The 18,309-nt window shown below is 42.5% G+C and overlaps 1 protein-coding gene across 1 annotated transcript in view; it reads left to right on the top strand.

Annotated features, from left to right (window-relative positions):
• Window positions 1-18,309, top strand: part of THBS4 (thrombospondin 4) — a 67,242-nt gene that overhangs the window by 26,421 nt on the left and 22,512 nt on the right. Inside the window, exons 7-12 of the mRNA XM_032765014.1 lie at window positions 885-1,057; window positions 7,008-7,145; window positions 9,045-9,122; window positions 11,971-12,123; window positions 15,239-15,343; window positions 15,591-15,698. Of these exons, the coding sequence (XP_032620905.1) occupies window positions 885-1,057; window positions 7,008-7,145; window positions 9,045-9,122; window positions 11,971-12,123; window positions 15,239-15,343; window positions 15,591-15,698 (755 nt within the window). The remainder of the gene's footprint in view (window positions 1-884; window positions 1,058-7,007; window positions 7,146-9,044; window positions 9,123-11,970; window positions 12,124-15,238; window positions 15,344-15,590; window positions 15,699-18,309) is intronic.

Genomic DNA, 18,309 nt, shown 5'->3' with positions numbered 1-18,309 from the left:
TTTTACCAGCAGAGGACACACACGCTTATTCAGAGGAGTAGGCATAATTGTTGCCAGATCTTCCAATAGCTTTTCTCAAATTATCATCCCTCCACTGAATCTCACCTTGATTGAGCTTCAGCTAACTTAGTTTTCACACATGTGAGACAAAGACTAGAGCCACAGGAAGTTTCTTTAAAGCCTGCACTGTGTTAATCAGCTGAAAGGATAAATTACATGCATTGGTACCATTTTGGCACCTGTCTCCTTGTCCCAGATTTTTCCTTTCCCCCTCCGGTCAGTCTTAGTACATGAAACAATGTTGTGGATACTCTGTCACATATTCAATATTCTGCCACTTGCTGCTGCCTCCTCCCTCTCCTTTTTTCACTCCTTGTAAATTTTGATCTCTCTGAGGCGAAATAATAGCTCTGTTTTTTACACTGAGGGCAGCATTGTTGATTTAGCCAGAGTAATGGCTCACCTTGTTTTTCCAATAATACCATCAACCTGTAATCCCTTTGGGACCTGTTCCCCATTTGTCCTTGTTAGGTCACTCTAACCTGCACTTATTGCTTTCCTCTGGCCAGCATCAGAAGTTATACATCTGCTCTGGGACTAACTAAGCAGAAAGACATCCATATCGCTGTGACATATGCAGCATAGCCTTAACCTCCACTATTCTGTAGGTTCTTGATCAGTTCCTAACAAGTCTCCTCAATCACAATCCAAGAAGTTGCTACTGCCGCAGCCCCAGCCCAGCCAACATAAAGGATATTTATGATGCAGAAACACAATCCCACTGCTCAGCAGTGGATTAGGTATCTCCTTAGAACTCTTGTCAATTGAAATGCATGATGGATATTTCCTTGAATCGCTAAAACTGCTGTTCTTTCTACTCAAAGGTTTGGGAGCTACAAACTTTCCAACTGAGCCCCCAGTGCCCCCTAAACCCAAATGCGAAGCCAGCTCCTGTTTCAGGGGGGTCAGGTGCACAGAGACAGCAGATGGATTTCAGTGTGGGCCCTGTCCCGAAGGGTTCACAGGAAATGGAGTTGCATGCTCAGATATCGATGAGGTAAAAAAATCCAACTCATTTCTCACATAAATGGGCCCTGACTCTTGCTTTCTGCAGCATTCACTAACAGGCTGCACAGTGAATAGTAATACATCCTGGGCCCAGTTCTCCACTCCATTACACTAGAAGTATGTTGCCATGACTCCATTGTTGTCAGTGGAGTTACATGGGTGAAAATATGGAGTTATACTGTGGTGAATCAAGACCACTGTATTTATTTTTCAAGTATCTGCAGTACATATTTCCATTTTACTGCTCTCTGAATGTTACATCGAAAGGGCAAAGCTATTGACACAGTTATTGGGATTCCACAAAAAGATTAAATATCAGCAGTTATAGGGCAGAACTGCAGAAGCACTTCCTGTTGATTTGGATTTTATTTCTCTGAATTTCAGTGCTCATAAAAAGTTTTAGTTTAAACGGCCTTGGAGACTGAAGTCAGTTTATTCACAAAATTGGCTATGTTTTCAATTCAGCCGTAAAGGTCAATTGCAGAGCAATAAACATTGAGATGGTGCCGCTTCTTTATGATGTAGAAAGAAAACCTAAAAGGTTTGTTTTTAAATTTTTGTGGGACCGGGGAGTGGTTCTACATGAGAAATTCAGGTTTTGTTCACCCTTGGAGACTTGAGAATTAGCAGATTAATGACATCTGAAAAACCAAGGAAATGAAGCCTGATTAATCGAAAGAGGAAATAAGAATTATTCAGAAGTGTTTAAAAAAAAAAATCCACCACCCACACTTCCTTGGTCCTGATTTTCCACTGCTTTATACTGATTGTTGTGGGGAAAAGCCATGGTGTAATGGAGCGGAGAATCAGGTTCTTTGTATTTTGGTTGGCTGCAGCACTTACTTAACTAAAAACAGTTTGGTGGGAGGGAAGCTTCCTTTGTTAAGGATTCAGCACTCCCACTCCCTTTCAGCTGAGGGCTGAAAAAGCTCCAAGCCCACATTTTCAAAAGGCCACTCAAAAAAAACAAACAACTCAATATCCCTGGTATTTTGAAGGGGGGAAATAAAATTTTACACCTTCTTTATACATCATAAAGAATCATAAAAAAGGCACAAAACATTTACTTTTCAAGCACTATTTAACAGGCTTCTGTTTTTATACCTGCGATTTATGTCTGCAGTTATTTGCAGACTGTCTAGTCACTTAGAAGGTATTTCTACACTGCATTGTGAACCCTCTGTGGGACCTGGGCTTGTGGACTTGGTGTTTCCAAGACCACACTTGAGCATCCACACTGCATGGTAAACCTGGGCTTACAAATGCTGACCCTGGGTCTCACAGCCATTGCTGATGCAGCCATACTGCCCTACACAGTCCTACTGACTCAAATCTGCAGTCTGAGCTGCGTCCACACTGCAGAATGGCAGCGTTTGGACCCAAGTCACAGTGGGACTTGGGCTCCCACCCACCCCACTAGCAGTGTCCATGGACCTGGGTTCTGAGTATTTGCTGACCAAATCAGACTGGTTTGTGTGCAGACAGAATGGGGCTTGGGCTCAAACTGAGTCAGAGTCTGCAGTGTAGACATATCCTTGGGGAGCTGCAACTGAGATTCCCAGCACAGGTGGACAGACTCTGCGAGCTCTGCTTCAGCTAGCACGCTAAAAATACCAGTGTGGCTGTTGGGGCACTGGTGGTTGCATGGGCTAGCTGCCTGAGCCCAGACGTTGAGTGGCTTGGACTTGGGAGGCTAGCCTGAGCCGCCCCCCATACAGCAATGCTCATGTTGCTATTTTTAGTAAAAGCAGCGAAGAGTCCTGTGGCACCTTATAGACTAACATCTGTTAGTCTGTAAGGTGCCGCAGGACTCTTTGCTGCTTTTACAGATCTAGACTAACACGGCTACCCCCTGATACTATTTTTAGTGCGAGTCTGTCTGTATACCCGCACTGGGAATCTCCCCTCCCAACTGCAGTGTAGACATAGGCTTAGGTGTTTAATCTACAGATGTACATTGTAGTGTCTAAGCACCTCCCAGGTAATTCAAAATAGAAATAATCTCTTTCTTCCTCCTTAGCCGGCAGGAGAAATAGCTTGAGTATTTGATAGTTGTTTTGATTGCAGGCTGATGTTGTGTGTGCAAGTCGGAGAGAGAAGGTGCATGAGTCTACTTGTATCCGTTTATGAAAAAAAGACTTACAGGGGGAAAACTAAGTTGAAGAAATTGAATGTATGTTGCAGTTACCTTGTTGTGGGTAGAGTCAGGTGCCCAAACATGACGTGACATGAATTATGCCTACTGTTATGTCATGCGCAAAAATGGAGGCCTGCGTTTGTAAATCTGGACCAATAGGCATAGCACAATCATCTTCCGCACACTACCTTGCTACTCTGACTCAGCTCACACCTGGATGGACCTTGTCCTTACCTATGGTAGGTGTGCAAGGGCACTTCAGTCTCCAGAGCCTTCCCTGCACTGGTGATTGTGAGTAAAAAAGTTCCTGTTACTACCACTGGAGTAGCTCCACTAATGGTAGAAGTTGTGGGAGGACTAATGCAGACTGGTCATCAGTGTGTTCAACACCGAGTGGTTCAGGCTTACTTTGAACATGGTCAGATCACACAGAGTTAAAAACACAGGCACTAGTGCCCCTACCATGGTGGAGCTGAGTTAGTGTCAGAAAGAGTGATGACAGTTTTGCCAAAAAGATATAGAACAGACACAAGCCATGTCCATTCAGACCTTCGCCTTTATGCCGATAGTGCCAATAAATTGCCAGGCAACATGAGGCTTTTTCTTTACAACAGCACGTCTGTTAAAAACTGGAATACTGTCTACAACTCATCTCACATAGTCCATCAAATGATAACGTTCATTGGGCTACATTAGGTTGACCACCTTTTCAAAATGCAAAAATGTGACACATACAAGAGCCCTGCCCCCTGCTGCTTCTCTTCCCCAAGGCCCTGCCTGCTGGTCAGACCAGAAGCTGGAACTGGGCATTGGTAAGAACCACCCAGGGAGCCCAGGCTACCATGGGGAGCCCTCGACCCTCTACGTCAGCAGTCTCCAAATTTATCATGGTTGCCCCCTCAACCCCCAATCCCTGTCTGCATCCACCCCGCCAGGCCTGGAAGTGGGGCTACAGCTGGGGGTGGGGCCAGAGCACAGCTAGGGGCCAACTGGGGTCAGGTGGTGATCACTTTCTGCCTGGGCCCTGCCATGTCCCCAAACGTTCCTCCATGCACCCCACAGTTTGGGGACCTCTGCTCTACCAGCTCTGGGCAGGGGACTGTGGTGCCAAGAAAAGCCCTCGGCCCATGTCCCCCACCCCCACTCCCTGGATCGGTGAAGGGTCCAGGACTCTGGAGTTCCCCACAGCAGCCCGGTCTCCTTGGGCAGCTTTTACTAATGCCTGGCTCTGGTTCCTGGCCTGACGAGGAGGTGGAGCCTCAGAATAAGAGAAGGAACAGGGTGTAGGACCACAGAGGGAGCAGGGCTGAGGTACACCTCAGCCTCCCACCGGGAAGAATTTGGCACTGCCCTTGAGGCTTGGGCAGGCGCAGAGCGGTGCTGCAGAGAAGCTGGGATAAATGCTGTTCCAGACGCATTCAGCCTGGTTCTGGGACTTGAAATGTACATTTTGGGACTGTCTCACCCAGTTAGGGACATGTTGTCACGCTAGGCTAAATGTGGGGAGCATTTGAACCAGTGGAAGGATCTCTTTGCCCTTATCCACCCCCAAACTGTCCAATTGTCCAGGAAGGACAGTTAACATCATATTGTGTCTCCCTTTGTAAACTGTTTCTGCATGTCATGAAATCAGGGCATTTAAATAGGAGTTTTGTATTCAATAACTGTTAAAAAGGAATCTAGAATTCCAGCTAGGAGCCATCCTTATCCCTGTCTGAGCCTTGAGACTGTTAACATCTCTCTAGTAAGGCCTCTTAACACCAACCCAGGAGGAAGCGTTGCTGATTTGTTTTGGGGGATGTGCCTCACAACGTTAGAACATTATCTTAATATGTATTTTGAACTGCATGTCTCTTCTGTTAATAATGCCATTGTTTGAGCTCCCTCTACTGGCTAAAAAAAATTAATCTACTTTTTCAAATCAAGAGTTACGTTATGAGTATGTGTGTCTAGGGTGACCAGATGTCCCAATTTTATAGGGCCGGTCCCTATATTCATGGTATTGTCTTACATAGGCACCTATTACCCCGCACTCCTCTCCCAATTTTTCACACTTGCTATCTGGTCACCCTAAGTCTATCTTACGTTTAAGTTCACATTATAGATTATGTTTTTGCTTTTATTAAATCTTTTTTTCTATTAGGCTCCAAACCCAGTTTTGTGTTTAGTAATCTGTCATAAACACATAAAAAAATTAATGCCATTGTATGTTGAGGGACATACACTGAACTGTATGTATTTTGTCTATATTATCCTGGTTTGTTTTGTCATCATTTTATGGGTATTTTTGCTTTATGCCCAAGCTGAGTTAATCGTAGAATCGGAGAAATGTAGGGTTGGAAGGGACCTTGAGAGCTCATCTAGTACCTTCCACCATGCTAAGGCAGGGCCAAGTAAATGTAGACCATCCCTGACAGGGGTTTATCCAGCCTGTTCTTTAAAATTTCCTGTCATGGGGATTCCACTACCTCCCTTGGTAACCTTCCCCAGTGCTTAACTATCTTTATAGTTATAAAGTTTGTCCTATCATCTAAGCTAAATCTCCCCTGCTTCAGATTAAACCCATTACACTTCTTGTCCTACCTTCAGTGGACATGGAGAACAATTGACCATCCTCCTCGTAACAGCCCTTTGAAGACTGTCCCTTTGAGTCTTCTTTTAAGACTAAATATGCCTAGTTTCTTTAACCTTTCCTCATAACTCAGTTTTTTAACCTATCATCCTTTTAATTGTTCTCCTCTGGTCTCCCTCCAGTTAGTCCACATCTTTTCTGAAGGTTGGTGCCTAGAACTGAAGTCAGTACTGCCACTGAGGCCTCACCAGTACCAAGTACAGCAAAACAATTACCTCCCATTTCTTACAATGTCACTCCTGCTAATGCACCTCAGAATTAGCCTTTTTTTCCAATTGTAATCCACTGTAACACCAGCTCCTTCTCAGCAGTACTATGGCCTAGCCCTATAGTCTTCATTTTGTATTTGTCCATGGGATTTTTCCTTCCTAAGTGAAATACTTTGCACTTGCCTTTACTGAATTTCATCTGGTTGATTTCAGACCAGTTCTCCCATTAATAAAGACTATTTTGAATTCTAATCCTGCCCTCCAAAGTGCTTTCAACCCCTTCCAGATTGATGCCATACACAAATTTAAGCATGCTCTCCACTCCATTATCGAAGTCATCAGTGACAATACTGAATAGTACCAGACCCAGGACAGACCCCTGTGGGACCACACCAGATAATGGTGAAAAGACTAGACGTCTTTAAAAATATTTTTAATATTTCTTATTACTTGTTTAATCTTCTGTTTGAACCATATCTAGGGAGATGATAAATGAACATATTCAGGATTTGTCTGCCAATTAACAAATGGTGTTGGTATTTGACAAATACTAGACAGGGGCAGGACTGCAACAGGGCATATGCCTTTTAACTAATTCATTTTCCGGTAACCTTTTCCCCCTGTGTATTTTATCAAATACAAACAGCAAATGCTGCTATTTATGTGTGCATTGAATACAAGTGGACAGTCATTCCCCAGTGATTTCATGACTGCTGCAATTACAGGGCTTTCTACCTTTTTCAATCATGTCCATTCAAGTGATACTTGGTCAGACTTCAGAGGGAGTTGAACCCATGCAAGTTCAAGGGGAGAGTTGAGCTCATGGTTTGAGACTTCTAGGACAACTATACCAATCAATATTATTTAAGTGCTGCTTAAAAAGGTCACGTTTTGGAATCTGAGATCAGCAGAATGTTGTTGACTCACTGATGCAGGTTCAACGATTCATTTGTCTTTTTAGTGCCGCTATAGCCCATGCTTCCCTGGGGTGCGCTGCGTGAACATTGTTCCAGGCTTCAGATGTGAGGCTTGCCCCCCAGGATACACAGGACAGACAGTTCAGGGGGTAGGGATCAATGCTGCCAAGAACAATAAGCAGGTGAGTGGCAGCCAGACACACTGCCATCTCCAGTGTGCGAGGCTGGTTTGCTATCACTTTCACTTTCCAAATACAGCTTAAAACTATTAAACATTCTAATTATTTTTCATGCAATAAAATTACAAGTGTTTTGGGCAGCTCGGCAGAGTGACATCAGTTTGTCCCTGACTTTAACAGCAATAACAACAGGTTAATGTGGGGTGGAGGGGAGACAGGAGATGGCCTTAGCTAATGGGAAGTGTCCTGTAGGATTTGATGGAAAATGCCAAACTTTCTGTATGTCCATATGATATCTTGTAAAAGAGATTTATGTTCCTTCTGTAGATTTCCATAGGATGGTTCATAAAACTTACAGTAAAGTTGGCATCTTTCATACAACTCTGTAGACCAGATTCTAGGCTGAGTCTGGACGTCTTTAAAAATATTTTTAATATTTCTTATTACTTGTTTAATCTTCTGTTTGAACCATATCTAGGGAGATGATAAATGAACATATTCAGGATTTGTCTGCCAATTAACAAATGGTGTTGGTATTTGACAAATACTAGACAGGGGCAGGACTGCAACAGGGCATATGCCTTTTAACTAATTCATTTTCCGGTAACCTTTTCCCCCTGTGTATTTTATCAAATACAAACAGTGGCAGAAACACTACACATGGGCTCCCCTAGGTTAGGAGAAACTTCAGTTGGCCAGATCTGCCACTTTCATCGCTGTTTCACATTCCTATATGAATACAGCCCTACAGGTTTTAGTGTAATTTCTAAAGAACCCTACTATTTAAGACCCCATTAAATTCTATAGGAGTTTCTCAGAAGGATCACAAACAGATTAAAAAAGCAACAGAGCATATAGGTGAGACAATTTAGTAATTGGTTCTTCCACATTGTACATAGTAATATGTTTTGTTACCTCACCAATGTGTAGGAAGTTATTTAACAGGGCATTAGTTTAGGACAGACCCTATGGCAAGGGTTCTCAAACGTCATTGCACCACGGCCCCCTTCTGACAACAAAAATTACTACACAACTCCAGGACGGGGGACCTGATCCTAAGCGCCCCCCTCTAGTCCCACTGTCCCGAATGGGGAGCCAAAGCCCAAGACCAAGCCCAAGGGCTTCAGCCCCAGGTAGGGGGTCTGTAACCTGAGCCCTGCTGCCCAGCGCTGAAGCCCTCAGCTTTGGCTTTGATCCTAGTGACCCCATTAAAATGGGGCCGTGACCCACTTTGGGGTCCCGCCCGACCCACAGTTTGAGAAACACTGCTCTATGCTATTATAAATGGCCATTTTGTCTGCAGTTGTTAAGAGACAGTCTGCTTTTCCATCACAGATAAAACACAAAATAAGTAATTTTAAAAGAAAAAGTTAATTCCACTTTATTTATAGGCCCAAATTAGATTTCCTCTAAGGCTGAGTTATACTATAAAAAAAGGAAGAAATGCACTCTCTCAGAAGTGGTGCCAAAAGTCATTATGCAGATACAAGGTCTATTAACTGGGAAGAAGTTCTTTGTAATTAAACTAACTCTAAAAATATTGGCTATATTAAACCAAACAAAAATTAATTTAGCTTCACAACACTCCTGTGTGGTAGGGAAGTACCACTACCCCCACCTTACAGACGGAACAGTGGCACAGAGGGGCCAATCACTTTTCCACAGTCGCAGAGGAAATCTGTAGTGGAGCAGGAATGTGAATCCAGGTCTCCTGGGTCACAGGCCAGCATCCTAACCCCTGGACCTGCCTTCCTCCATTTCAGATTTAGGTTGAATGCCATACTGAACATGCTTGTTCATGTTTCCAAACCTGTTGAAGGTGGTCAGTGAGTGATTTCCCTTCACACTTGGAGCTAAGGTTCACTAGTTTTTTATTATAGGCTCCTTATTTTGTTGTGTTAGGTCTGCTTGGATATTGATGAATGTAACAATGGCCAAAATGGAGGATGTGTTCCAAATTCCCAGTGCATAAACATCATGGTAAGTACCCTTTCATTTACTGTTTTCAAAAATGATCATTTACATCAGGCTGTGATTTGGATCTGTGGTTCTGGCTTGAGATGACCTCTGTATTATATCTTTTGACTCTATCTAAACAAAAAGAAGAATCTCATCTCCTCCCTAAAAGTTAAAACAACCAGCGCTTAATGAACAATTAGCATGCCTTCATGAACTCCATCCTCTCCTCTTCACCCAGCAATGACCACAGTCTTCCCTTCATCCCCTGCAGTTGCAGGGAGTTCTGGCAATTGTGCAAGTGTTTGCGGTGGGGCATTCTCTGAAAAGATACATCTTCACTCCCCACTGGGAGTAGCTGTAACAAGACTGGAAGCCAGCAATTCCTTCTGGTGCCCTGTAAGTAGGGGCAACCTCTCCATCTTTCTCAATCACCATAATGTATAGGGGAAGTCAGGGCAGAGAAGGAATGATATGGCTACCAAATAGTATAGGTGTTAAATGTAACTGCTATATTACAGAAGAGTGAGCAGAGTGGAAGTAAAAGTGGAATGAGAGGAGTGAAAGGAGGAGAAAAGGAGTGGAAGTTCCTTTTAATGCATTTTGGGCCTTTCACTCCACTTCACCCTACTGCTAAGTGCTGTTTCACTGTGAGATGGTCTGCTATGTATAGCTAAGTATACTCACACAGAAAGAATAAGAGAACCTCCACATCTAAATATTTAAGTTTACTGAGTGCTTCTGCTGATATCAAACTGCAAGCTCTGGGTGAGGTACTTTTACATAAATGAAGTATTTTGTTACTAAACTCCACTCCCCACCTGAATATCTTCCTTTTTTTTTTTTTTAAAGATCTACAGCATTTCTATCTGATGCATCTTCTGTCCTGTTACTAGAGCAGGCATCCTTTAGAGATCTTCAACCCTTTTTCATGCAGTCTTTAGGGAGACAAGTGGGCCTCTGGGTAAGCCAGTTCTTGAGAAGCTCATGAGTGGGACAGACTGTCTGTCTGCCCTGCCTCCATTCAGTATCATCGGTGTCAGGAAATGCTGCTTTAAAGGTTGTTTAACTCATAGGTGCCCAACCTCTGGCCCATGGACCATACATGGCCCCGCAGAGCATTTCATAAGGCCCGTGGCCTACTTCAATGCAATACACTAACAGCTAATTCATTAGCATTTTATCATCATATTGACATCATTTTAGTTTACACAAATGTGTAAATAGACAATATTTATCTAGAAATAACCTAACTTAAAATATAAATCAATACAAGTGACTTTAAATCTTATTCAAATATGTAGAATCTGTTTGGCCCACACAAGGTTGTGCTTAGGTTTATGTGGCACCATTGGATTTGGAGCCATGATACAGCTCAGAATGCATTGTGCAAATCCAAAATAATTAGCAGATTTCAGGAGTTGTGAGCCTGGATGAACTGACCCCATCAACTTTAATTAAGGGGGGGGGGGGGAAGAATTGCACAAAGCACTGGATTTCATACAGTCCTAACCCCATGCAGATCTAAGCTAGCTGCCAATTTTCTAAACTACCACTCACTGATTATTTGATTTATGCAGTTCTCCGTCTATCTCCATGTTCAAACTGTATGGCTTACTGCCATGAAATCAGATAGCACAGACAGTTAAAATCCTGAACAAATCCAGACAAAACCCATGTACTTCCTGGTACAGACAAAATACTCCAAAGGTGGGTTATGAGTATGCTTTTCCAGTCCACCTGGACTAGGTCAACACTAACAGGTCACCCATGAAGCTTTGCTGCTTAAATGTTAGGAAGTCAACACTAACAGGTCACCCATGAAGCTTTGCTGCTTAAATGTTAGGAAGTCATCTGGAACTCCTAATGAAACAAAGACTCGTTATTAACACATAGGGCTGCATGTCTAATTATGTACATATATATTTGTTCCCTTTCTTTGTCTTTGAAAATGTTGAAAGTTATTATTGATTATGGTGAGGTTTTAACTGATGTTTTTCCTCCCAGCCTGTGAAAGATTAAAAATAACTAAGCAGGGGAAATTGAGAGCTCAAGACCAAATGAAATGCCTGTGTGGGCTTATTATAACCCATTAGTAAACCTGTCCACATCACAATACCCACCATCAGTAGCAAAGGCACTAACCGCAACATTCTTGCTTGGAATCTCTGGGCTGGTTTACTTAAGAAAGTCAAACTGATGTAGTTTATGGTGCTATTTAAGCTGATTTAGTTAAGCCAATGCAAAAGGCTGCATGGACGCTCTTATGTCAGCTTAAACAAGACTTATTTTGATCTAATTTCTGTCAAATCCAAGGCATTGTTGTCAACAGACAAAAATTGTACCAGTTTAGCTTAAGTCAGTTTTTAAACTGATTTATGCAAAGCCAGAGAAAACTTTTGTTGGACACATTTATTTTAGCTTAAGAGCAGCTGGTTTCAGTTTAGCTTAAAACTTGTTCCCAATTTAGTGAAGCTAAACCAAAATAAAAGTGTCCACACATGCTTTGAGGTCAACTAGTGTAATGTGTGTATAGACAAGAGCTCAGCAAAGAATGAACAGGCAAGGAAATTGTAATATCCTCTCCCACCTTAAAGGTGGCTCATCCTGAGCAGGTTTTAGGGACATTCACAGGGCAATGTAGAGAAGTGTGGGTGGTTGGTGGTACTCTGCTTGTTCTCTGGATAAATAGGGGACTTTGGTTCCTCCACAACTGTCAGCCTCACATGTTTGGCGGGACTTAGTCAAACATGTCTGTTCACAAAAGGAGCTAGCAAGATGCCACAGTGAACATGAAACTGAACCTGCACATCATAAGCAGTGTGAGGCAAATCACAGACACACTCATGCAAATGACTGATTGTCTTTACAGGGTTCTTACCGCTGTGGCCCATGCAAACCCGGTTACACTGGAGACCAGGTCAAAGGATGCAAGGCTGAGAAAAGCTGCAGAAATCGAGACTTGAACCCATGCAGTGTTTATGCACAGTGTATTGAAAAAAGACAAGGAGAGATTTCATGTACTGTAAGTTGCTGATAGGATATATTTTAGGCCACTCCAGAGAAACTAGTAAAAAAACAGTCCTACTGAGGCAATGAGCAGGATGTTTTAGGGCCTGTGTACGCTTTGATCAGTAAAAAAAAGTGTGTTTCTAACCAGAGTATGACACACTCATTTGACCCAGTTACAAACAGTCCAGTTGTGTCCAGATAGCAGACTCCAGTACATCCAGGTGGTAGCCAAATCTGGGTGGCTACATTTACCATGCTGCCTAGCAGCATTTGTATGATTGAATTCTGGGAAGCCTTTTTCTGCTGAGATCGTACAGATAGCAGTGACAAAGTGTGCCAAATATCAATGCGCACAGAGCAAGCATCAGCATCACATGGATCATAGGATATCAGGGTTGGAAGGGACCTCAGGAGGTCATCTAGTCCAACCCCCTGCTCAAAGCAGGACCAATTCCCAACTAATTCATCCCAGCCAGGGCTTTATCAAGCTGACTTTAAAAACCTCTAAGGAAGGAGATTCCACCACCTCCCTAGGTAACCCATTCCAGTGCTTCACCACTCTGAGTGAAAAAGTGTTTCCTAATATCCAACCTAAACCTCTCTCACTGCAACTTGAGACCATTACTCTATGTTCTGTCATCAGGTACTACTGAGAGCTAGATCCATCCTCTTTGGAACCCCCTTTCAGGTAGTTGGAAGCAGGCATCAAATCCCACCTCATTCGTCTCTTCTGCAGACTAAACAATCCCAGTTCCCTCAGCCTCTCCTTCAGCCCCCTAATCATTTTTGTTGCCCTCCGCTGGACTCTTTCCAATTTTTCCACATCCTTCTTGTAGTGTCGGGCCCAAAACTGGACACAATACTCCAGATGAGGCCTCACCAATATCGAATAGAGGGGAATGATCATGTCCCTCGATCTGCTGGCAATGCCCCTACTTATACAGCCCAAAATGCCGTTAGCCTTCTTGGCAACAAGGGCACACTGTTGACTCATATCCAGCTTCTTGTCCACTGTAACCCCTAGGTCCTTTTCTGCAGATCTCTGGCCATGTCCTGCTGTCCAGTGAGCTGTGAAGAAAGTTTTCTAATATTTAAGTGTGGTTATGGGCTCCTGTCTACATAATGAGATGATAGTATTCTGACCAGATTACTTGAAGATTGAACATGTCAGATCAGATCTCTGGCAAGGGTTACCCATAGCTGGTTGCTGTAGTTATTAGCCATGTAACGTGTGAGCACAAACTGCCACTAAAGGGGTACAAACTCAATCAGAAGTTTTAGCATAGATGGAACCTTAAATACAATGGTCCTAACAGTGTAGCCTTTGTACAGGCAGAATCTCAAGTGAAGTTCATTTATTTTGCCACAAGGAAGACTTAATATCAAGGAATTCATACACCAGGAACAGCAGTTCCCTCACTGTGTCTAAAAGAATGAAAACATCACAACCGATGCCTACTGCATTAAAATAAAGATCTGTATTGTTCCTCTCTATGGTATATTTAAGGGATTATGAGGGTTTTTTTTCTCTACTGTTGTAATGAAAGGGTTGGACATATCTATTTACTTGGTAGTAGTATTTCTATTTTTGTATGCAAGCATCCGATAGCGAAGGAGTCTTTTAAATTTGATATTGGTTAAAGTAATCTGAAATGCCAAAAGACTATTCCCTGTTATGTTGAACATTTTCATTCTAAACCTGTTTGTCTTTCTTTTAAGAGATGTAGTAGAAGGAATCAGGTGGCTGGAGATTCACTGCAGCAGAGCTCAATTCCGTGTCTTTAAAGATGTCCGCTCTATGGGCACGATCTCTAGAATACTGCAATATTTCAGAGCCCCTTTGTGTAGCAAGAGTTTATAAGTTCTGTGTCTACAGAGATCACAGATCTGCTTGGGTCAACCAATGAGATACAGCACTTTTCACTTCTCTCTGTGAAATAACCTGCTGGTTTTAGTCTAATTCTCTATGGATATGTTTCAACACCCCCAAAACACCATGACAGCTAGTATTTATCTGGTTTACTAGACGGCACTCTCAGTAGAGAGGCCAAAGATACAGTACATATATAGACTTTACTGCCTTTTCTACCCTGGGAGGTAGCAACTCTAAACCAAGATTGAAATGCATTGGTGGGGCAGCATGAGGAAGCTAGCCCAGGTAGAGTGTGACCAGAGGTGCCCCCTTGCCAAACCTCAATCTTTGCAGCTCATCCAACTCATCACCCTGGAAGTAAGGGACTGATCCTGCATATGAATACCACATATGTTCTGCAATTTTCTTCTGGGGTCTGAAGCTAAATCAGACATTTTTCCTGATGTTGATTCTGCTGTCCTCACTCTCTGACCCTCTAGGTGCATCTCAGTTTTAAGTATATTTATTTCAAAGAAAAAACTGGGATATTTCAAATGTCTGTAACAGACATTTCTAGATATTGGTGCTGAGGACAGTCAGGAAAGGTCTGAAATCCACATGCAATTTTATCCACATATTTGAGTGTGCAGTTTCAGCAGTTGTATTCACAAATTAGGTATTTTTGAGAACTGATTGCAATTTAGATACTTAAATGTTCATATGCAGAAATGCCCAATTTGCTAGTGCAAATAATTGTGTGTAAAATATTCCAGAGAAATTTCAGACTTCTCTTTCTGAAAGTCTGGCCCTCAGAATATGTGTTACATATTTTGGCTCTTTTTCTAGTGAGTTTGCATTTTATCATCTTTCAGGGAGACTGTTGACCTCTGCTTCACCTCGGACCACTAATGCCTACATTTTCAAAAGCAATCACTAATTTTGGATGGTCAGCTTGAGGCCCTGAGGATCTGAGCACCCACTGGAGTCATTTGGAGTTGTGGGTACTCAGCACCTCTGAAAATCAGGTCCTACGTGTCTGAAGCTGGCAATCCAAAATTAGCAGATACTTTTTAAGTTTAGAGCTAAATCTCGATGCCTACCTTAACAGATAGTGATGTATGGTTGAATATATCATTATAAATGTTAGTGCCTCCTGCACTGCATATTGATCCTTTCTTAAACTGACCTAGGGTCCCATCTTGACCATTGCTGTACATGTTTGCAAAGTGGAACCTTCAGTCTTTCTGTGGTTCTATAATAGTGTTTTCATTTGTAGTGTGGCATTGGTTGGGCTGGTGATGGTTATATCTGTGGAAAGGACATAGATATCGATGGCTATCCTGATGAAAAACTCCAATGCTCTGCTGATAGCTGCAGAAAGGTAGGAGACTTATTCTTTGTAATCACCCAGGGGAGTGATAGTGGGGGGCATGAAGAGGCCGTGAGGGAAACACTACAAAGTGTAAAACACTTTTGCATGTTTTTATGTTTCTTTTGTTTAAAATATATTTTATTAAGAAACTTTTCAGTTTAATAGTAAAAAAAAAAGTCAGCCAGCCCTCAGGAGAGAGATTTCAAGTAATGTTGTGGAATGCTGGTCATATTTCTTGGGTTTATTTTTTGCTTAGGACAACTGCAGATTTGTTCCAAACTCAGGACAAGAAGATGCGGATGGCGATGGACTCGGAGATGCCTGTGATGAGGATGCAGATGGAGATGGAATTCCTAATGAAGAGGTACTATACACAGACATAGGACATGGTTCAGGTTTGGGATCTTGTGCAAATAGGATGGAATGAAGTTGGCGCAAGGTGGGAGGTTTCTAAAGTTAATACAGTACCATTTTCCTAGGCATGTCTCACTGCCCTCACTACATTTAGCCACCTGTACTCACCAGCACCTTCTGTAATGCACTCATTTCTATTTATACGATGCTCACATCAAAGACCTGAAAAAAAAAATCACACTGACAAACAACCTTAACTCTAACCTACCAATAAGAACATAAGAATGGCCCTACTTGGTCAGGCCAAAGGTCCATCTAGCCTAGTATCCTGTCTTCCAACAGTGGCCAGTGCCAGGTGCCCCAGAGGGAATGAACAGAACAGATAATCATCAAGTGACCCATCCCCTGTTGCTCATTCCCAGCTTCTGGCAAACAAGGCTGGGGACACCATTCCTGCCCATCCTGGCTAATAGCCATTGATGGACCTATCCTCCATTAATTTATCTAGCTCTGTTTTGAACCCTGTTATAGTGTTGGCCTTCACAACATCTTCTGGCAAGGAGTGCCACTGGTTGACTGTGGGTTGTTTGAAGAAATACTTCCTTTTGTTTGTTTTAAACCTGCTACCTATTAATTTCATTTGGTCCCCCCTAGTTTTTGTTTTATGAGAAGTAGTCAATGCTTCCTTATCTACTTTCTCCACACCAGTCATGATTTTATAGACCTCATTCATATCTCCCCTTAGCCGTCTCTTTTCGAAGCTGAAAAGTCCCAGTCTTATTAATCTCTTCTCATCCGGAAGCCATTCCATACTCTTAATCATTTTTGTTATCCTTTTCTAAACCTTTTCCAATTCCAAGATATCTTTTTTGAAATGAGGCAACCACATCTGCACACAGACGTTTTTTTGACTGCTGCTGCACATTGAGTGGTTGTTTTCAGAGAACTATCCACAATGACGCCAAGATCTGTTTAATAGCTAATTTAGACCCCATCATTTTATATGTATAGTTGGGATTATGCTTTCTAATGTGCATTACTTTGCATTTATCAACGTTACATTTCATCCGTCATTTTGTTGCCCAGTCATCCAGTTTTGAGAGATCCTTTTGTAGCTCTTTGCAGTCTGCCTGGGTCTTAACTCTTTTTAGTAATTTTGTATCATCTGAAAATTTTGCCATCGCACTGTTTACCTCTTTTTCCAGATCATTTATGAATATGTTGAATAGGACTGGTCCCAGAACAGACAGCTGGGGGACACCACTATTTACCTCTCTCCATTCTGAAAACTGACCTTTTATACCTATCATTTGTTTCCTTATCTTTTAACCAGTTACCAATCCATGAGAGCACCTTCCCTCTTATCCCGTGGCAGCTTACTTTGCATAAGAGCCTTTGGTGAGGGACCTTGTCAAAGACTTTCTGAAAATCTAAGTATACTAGATCCACTGGATCCTCTTGTTCCACAGGCTTGTTGACACCCCTTAAAGAATTCTAGTAGATTGGTGAGGCATGATTTCCCTTTACTAAAACCTTGTTGACTCTTCCTCAACAAATTATGTTCATCTATATGTCTGACAATATTGTTCTTTATTATAGTTTCAACCTATTTCGATGTTATGACGTCAGGCTTAAGGCTGTAATTGCTGAGATCACCTCTGGACGCATTTTTAAAAATTGGCGATCCATTAGCTATCTCCAGCTCACTCCTGGTAAGAAGCTGGATTTTAAATGATAGTTACAGACTACAGTTAGTTGTTCTGCAATTTACATTTGAGTTCTTCGAACCCTTGGGTGCAATACCATTGTTGTCCTGGTGATTTTGCTGTTTAATTTATCAATTTTGTTCCACACGTGTTCTAATGAACTCTCAATGCTGGGACAGTTCTCCAGATCTTAGATTTCTGAGGAAACTACAATGCATTGATGTACCTTCAGAATAACCATCATAGCCACATGGCTGTAGAGGCTCTCTCAACACACAAACATCCATACCGATGGAATAACGCTGTCGGAACAGCTATCCCTGATGAATGCGCAGCACAACTGGCTGCTGAGGCTCTGTGCCTTTATCCTCACACAAACTATTTTCAAATTTGATGACAATATAGTATCCTCCAGACAGTGGCCGCTAGCTATGGGCTATCCGCATGGCCCCACAGTATGCCGTATATTATTGATGGGCGACCGACACACGCTTCCTCAGCCTGTCCACTCACGCCCTTCTCTATCTAGCCTACATTGATGAATCTTCAAATCTATCTGGACCTATGGGAAGGAGACTCTGGAAAATTCCACCACAAGTTTCAATAGCTTCACCCCACCATCAACCTCAGCCTGGACCATCATCTCACACGGAGGTCCACTTCCTAGACAACACGGTGCAAATAAGTTGATCGTACACATTAAACCACCCTATACGAAAACCTACCGACCGCTATGCCTATCTTCATGCTCCAGCTCTCGGCACATCACACGATCCATTGTCTATAGCAACGCACTGAGGTACACCGCACTGTTTCTAACCCCTTCAGCAGAGGCCAACACCTACAAAATCACCAAGCATTCTCCAAACTCAATCACCACAATGAAGGAAATAAGGGAACAGATCAACAGAGCCA

The sequence above is a fragment of the Chelonoidis abingdonii genome, chromosome 6 (genome assembly GCF_003597395.2).
Source record: "Chelonoidis abingdonii isolate Lonesome George chromosome 6, CheloAbing_2.0, whole genome shotgun sequence".
Taxonomy (NCBI): domain Eukaryota; kingdom Metazoa; phylum Chordata; order Testudines; family Testudinidae; genus Chelonoidis; species Chelonoidis abingdonii.
This window is presented reverse-complemented; position numbering and strand designations above follow the sequence as displayed.